Below are 1,301 nucleotides of genomic sequence, written 5' to 3'. Positions count from 1 at the left end.
GGGGGGGGGATTAGAGGCAAGAATGAGAAAGGGAGCCGGCCATGGCATCCTGAACTCAGGAGGCAGATCTCTGCGAGTTCAAGGCCAGCCTGGACTACAGAGTGTCAGGCCACCCACAGGTGCGTGGTGAGCTCATGGTGGGGAGAAGGAAGATGGGAAAGAGCAGAGAGAGAGGAAGAGCTACATGTTAGACAGAGGCCTCGGTGCACCGAGCCCTGGGGGAACGGAAGAGCCTCAGCCGGGAGCCTGACGCAGGTGCGGTGCCTCCGCAGAGAACGGCACCGCCCCCGCCCTCCGCCGGCTGTCCCGGGAGCTCATGGGGCCGTGGAACAGAGACGAGATCAGGACGGCAGACGCCATCTTCGTCCAGCGGGACCTGGAGCTGGTCCAGGGCTTCATGCCCAACTTCTTCAAGCTCTTCCGGACCACAGTGAAGCAGGTGGACTTCTCAGAGGCGGAGCGGGCCACCTTCATCATCAATGACTGGGTGGAGAGGCACACGAAAGGTGAGGAGCGGCGGGAAGCAGGCAGTCCCCACGGTGAGGGAGCGGGAACCCTCGGCTCCCCTTTAGCCTCATGGGGAAAAGGCAAATGCTTCCGGAACCAAAGTAGAAGAGCTCGTATTTGTCCCTTCCCTTTCCCCCTGTGGTGCTGAGGATGAGAGCAGGGCCCATGTCTGCTGGGCAGTCACTCTGCCACCGAGCCACAGCCAGCCCCTCACTGGGGGACTCTAGGCAGGTGACCACTGAGCCACAGCCAGCCCCTCACTGGGGGACTCTAGGCAGGGGCTCCACCACTGAGCTGTAAGTGAAAACTGTGTTTGTCTTAGGCTTTTTTTTTTTTTTTTTTAATAAAACCACACAGAGCCGGGTATGGTGGTGGCTCAGGTCTATAGAAAGATGATGAGTTTCATGAGTTTGGAATTAGCGTGAAGCGCATAGCAAGACCCTGTGTCATCGTACCCACCCCTCCCCCTGCAAACCAAACCAGGTCAAGCCAGATGCAATGTAGTCTACCTCTAGTCCTGCTACCTCACAAAACAAACACCAACCAAATCTCACTGGGACCAAGATGGCCCCACCGGTACGGGCTCTGGAGTGCAGCCTGGTGACCTGAATTGATTCCTGGAAGCCACGAAACTGTGGAAGCAGAGAACCAGCTCCACGTCGGTCACCCTCTGACCTCCACCTGCCCATGTGCCCCCCACACACAAACACACACACACACACACACGCATGCACACACACACACACTCGCATGCACACACATGCACACACACACACGCATGCACACACACACAC

At 58.0% G+C, this 1,301-nt stretch overlaps 1 protein-coding gene across 1 annotated transcript in view; it reads left to right on the top strand.

The window, feature by feature from the left end:
* Serpine1 (serpin family E member 1) overlaps positions 1-1,301 on the top strand; it is a 10,693-nt gene that overhangs the window by 4,124 nt on the left and 5,268 nt on the right. The window contains exon 3 of the mRNA XM_055605165.1: positions 273-506. Coding sequence (XP_055461140.1) covers positions 273-506 — 234 coding nt within the window. The remainder of the gene's footprint in view (positions 1-272; positions 507-1,301) is intronic.

Source organism: Psammomys obesus, unplaced genomic scaffold (genome assembly GCF_907164565.1).
Source record: "Psammomys obesus unplaced genomic scaffold, mPsaObe1.curated_primary_1811, whole genome shotgun sequence".
NCBI classification, from domain to species: Eukaryota; Metazoa; Chordata; class Mammalia; order Rodentia; family Muridae; genus Psammomys; species Psammomys obesus.
This window is presented reverse-complemented; position numbering and strand designations above follow the sequence as displayed.